Source organism: Medicago truncatula, chromosome 4 (assembly GCF_003473485.1).
Source record: "Medicago truncatula cultivar Jemalong A17 chromosome 4, MtrunA17r5.0-ANR, whole genome shotgun sequence".
Lineage (NCBI taxonomy): Eukaryota > Viridiplantae > Streptophyta > Magnoliopsida > Fabales > Fabaceae > Medicago > Medicago truncatula.
Genome location: NC_053045.1, coordinates 6,321,960 through 6,326,116, shown reverse-complemented (window position 1 = coordinate 6,326,116; position 4,157 = coordinate 6,321,960). Strand labels below are relative to the sequence as shown.

General features: G+C 35.0%; 1 protein-coding gene across 1 annotated transcript; it reads left to right on the top strand.

Moving 5' to 3' along the window:
- Positions 1 to 671: 671 nt before the first annotated feature.
- On the top strand, positions 672 to 3,938 carry LOC11419248 (receptor-like protein 7). Its single transcript, XM_003604755.3, has one exon. The coding sequence runs from the start codon at positions 675 to 677 to the stop codon at positions 3,792 to 3,794; it is 3,120 nt and encodes a 1,039-aa protein (XP_003604803.1). The 5' UTR covers positions 672 to 674; the 3' UTR covers positions 3,795 to 3,938.
- The last annotated feature ends 219 nt before the right edge of the window (positions 3,939 to 4,157 follow it).

Sequence of the window (4,157 nt, the reverse complement as noted above, 5' to 3'; positions counted from 1 at the left end):
GATGAGGGGATGTACAATCTCATACAATTTTATTGAAGATTTGCAATGAAATTAATGTACAATATACCAATTAGAGAATTTTGGAATTGAATTCAAGTCACAGTAAATATCTCCAATTCCTATTCACCAAACAAGTGTCTATCATATCACCTTCTCATCCAAATCTTTATTTTATTATCTCTCTATCCTATCCTATTCACCAAACAAGACCTTGCCAAATTTGAAATTTCAGAAGAAATAGTAAATATCTCCAATTCCTCAACCTGAAGTAAAAAAAGAAAAGAAAGAAACAACACATGTGAAAGAAAAAATGAAATTTGTTAAGTTCTACATCAATGACTATAACAAAATACTTTGTCAACGGTCGGCATATACTTATGCAGCATAGTTAATATCAAGCATTTATTTCATAAGAAATTGTAGGGTCTTTGTTTTGACTTTCAGTAATCCAAAATTGGAAAAGAAAATTGTAGGGTCATAGATAAGATTTTGAAAAGCACCCTAGTACTTTTAGTTTGAAATAATGCAAGGCATAGTTGACTTTGCAGCAACTTCATGGATCATGTTCAACGAAATTTCCCTTAACTTTGGACTTGTTCCACTCAGGGAAGGTTGTTTCTAAACCTTTATAACACAACCATTTTTGTTGTGGTTATCACCAAGAGTAAACAACAATGAGAATTACAATACTTTCATTGTTTTCCTTTCTTCTCTTCTGCTACTGCATATATATCACTTTCCAAATCTCTTTAGCCTCTGCCAAATGTCTTGATGATCAAGAATCATTGCTACTCCAATTAAAGAATAGTCTCATGTTCAAGGTAGAAAGTTCAAGCAAACTGAGGATGTGGAATCAAAGCATTGCATGCTGCAACTGGAGTGGTGTAACTTGTGACAGTGAAGGACATGTTATTGGCCTTGACTTGAGTGCAGAATATATCTATGGTGGATTTGAAAATACAAGCAGTCTATTTGGTCTCCAACATCTCCAAAAAGTGAACTTGGCTTTTAACAATTTCAATTCTTCCATTCCATCAGCATTCAACAAGCTGGAGAAGTTGACATATCTGAATCTTACAGATGCTAGATTTCACGGGAAGATTCCAATAGAAATTTCCCAGCTTATAAGGTTGGTTACTCTTGATATCTCTTCTCCTGGCTATTTTTTATTGCAAAGGCTGACAATTAGCCACCAAAATCTACAAAAGCTTGTGCAAAATCTGACAAAACTAAGGCAATTGTATCTAGATAGTGTAAGTATATCAGCTAAGGGACATGAATGGATCAATGCTTTGTTGCCGTTGCGAAACCTACAAGAATTGAGCATGTCTTCCTGTGGTCTATTAGGTCCCCTTGATTCTTCCCTAACAAAACTAGAGAACCTATCAGTCATTATTCTTGATGAGAACTATTTTTCATCCCCAGTTCCTGAAACATTTGCAAATTTTAAAAACTTGACTACCCTCAGTCTTGCATTTTGTGCATTATCCGGTACATTTCCACAGAAGATCTTTCAGATTGGAACATTGTCTGTGATTGACTTATTTTCCAACGAAAATCTCCGTGGTTCATTTCCAAACTACTCACTAAGTGAATCTCTTCATAGAATTAGAGTGAGTGACACAAACTTCTCTGGACCATTACCTAGCTCTATTGGCAACTTGAGGCAGTTATCTGAATTGGATCTTTCTTTTTGTCAATTTAATGGAACCCTTCCAAATTCATTGTCAAACCTCACACACCTCAGTTACTTGGATCTGTCATCTAACAAATTCACTGGTCCTATTCCCTTCTTAGACGTTAAAAGATTGCGGAATCTTGTCACTATTTACTTAATTAACAATTCTATGAACGGTATCATCCCTTCCTTCCTATTTAGACTCCCATTATTACAAGAGCTTCGGCTTTCATTCAACCAATTTAGTATATTAGAAGAATTCACAATCATGTCTTCCTCATTGAACATTCTTGATTTAAGCAGCAATGATTTATCAGGGCCTTTTCCAATATCCATTGTTCAGCTCGGTTCACTTTATTCACTTGACCTTTCGTCTAACAAGTTTAATGAATCCCTCCAACTAGATAAACTTTTTGAGCTCAAAAACTTAACTAGTTTATACCTTTCATACAACAACTTATCAATAATCAATGGAAAAGGTTCAAATGTTGATCTGTCTACGATTCCCAACTTTGACGTTCTAAGATTGGCATCCTGCAACTTGAAAACTATCCCTAGTTTCTTGATAAACCAATCCAGATTGACCATTCTAGACCTTTCAGATAACCAGATTCATGGAATAGTACCAAATTGGATTTGGAAACTACCATATCTTCAAGTCCTTAATATTTCTCACAATTCTTTTATCGACTTGGAAGGACCTATGCAAAATCTTACTTCCATTTGGATATTAGACCTTCATAACAACCAACTTCAGGGGTCAATACCAGTTTTTTCTAAATCTTCTGATTATTTGGATTACTCAACAAACAAATTTTCAGTTATCTCACAAGATATTGGCAATTACCTGTCTTCCACAAAGTTTCTATCTCTTTCAAATAATAATTTACAAGGAAACATCCCTCATTCCCTCTGCAGAGCTTCAAATATTCAAGTGCTTGATATTTCCTTCAACAACATTTCTGGAACAATTCCTCCATGTTTAATGACAATGACTCGTATCCTTGAGGCATTAAATTTAAGAAAGAACAATCTCACCGGCCCCATACCAGATATGTTTCCACCATCTTGTGCCTTAAGGACTTTGAACTTCCATGAAAATCTCTTACATGGGCCAATTCCCAAGTCTCTCTCCCATTGCTCATCATTAAAGGTATTGGATATTGGATCAAATCAAATTGTTGGTGGTTATCCATGCTTCGTGAAGAATATACCAACACTTAGTGTATTGGTTTTGCGGAACAACAAACTTCATGGTTCCTTAGAATGTTCACATTCACTAGAAAATAAGCCGTGGAAAATGATTCAAATTGTCGACATTGCTTTCAACAATTTCAATGGAAAACTACTTGAAAAGTATTTCAAATGGGAACGATTTATGCATGATGAAAATAATGTTCGATCAGACTTTATCCATTCTCAGGCGAACGAGGAATCATATTATCAGGATAGTGTGACAATTTCCAATAAAGGTCAACAAATGGAGTTGATTAAGATTCTAACAATCTTCACAGCCATTGATTTATCATCCAATCATTTTGAAGGTAAAATACCAGAAGCGACGATGAACTTCAAAGCACTTCATGTTCTCAACTTTTCAAACAATTGTCTCTCAGGTGAAATCCCATCTTCTATTGGAAACTTGAAACAGTTGGAGTCATTAGACCTCTCAAATAACTCTTTGATTGGTGAAATTCCCATGCAACTTGCAAGTCTGTCATTCCTTTCTTACTTGAACCTCTCATTCAATCATTTCGCGGGGAAGATTCCAACAGGCACTCAACTTCAGTCATTTGACGATTCTTCCTTTAAAGGAAACGACGGATTATATGGACCTCTGTTGACTAGAAAAGCATATGATAAAAAGCAGGAATTGCATCCACAGCCAGCATGTAGAAGTAGAAAGTTATCTTGTTTAATTGATTGGAATTTTTTAAGTGTGGAACTAGGATTTATTTTTGGGCTTGGAAGTGTTATTGGTCCCATCATGTTTTGGAAGCAATGGAGGGTAGGTTATTGGAAACTCATGGACAAAATTCTTTGCTGGATATTCCCTTGGATGCATTTTGAATATGTAAAACAAGGAGGACAAACTTACACAGTTTTAAGGTGGTAGTAGCATTAGTTACTAATGAGTGTACCAGAATAAATTCAGAAGTGTGTATCTTGCAATCTATTATACTAATGTTTACTCAGAACTACAATCATGCACTATAAATCCTTCATACATATGTAATCTACAATTAAATAATCAAGGAAATTCCACCTCTTCTAAGTTCTTCAGCATAATTCATGCCTAGTTAAATATAATCAACACTATAATTTGACAGAGAAATGAAATATAGTTTGAATTTCTTTTTTAAATGATGTATTTAAAAGAAACATAGACAGTGGTATTAGAGATTCAGATTCACCTACTGACTGTGTTCCTGAGGAAGTAATACTCACGTCTCCCTGTGGATGGAGGGGAGGGATTAAT

What these genes read in the sequence shown, in the direction of transcription:
- LOC11419248 (XM_003604755.3), top strand. Translation starts at nt 675, where the DNA reads ATGAGAATTACAATACTTTCATTGTTTTCCTTTCTTCTCTTCTGCTAC.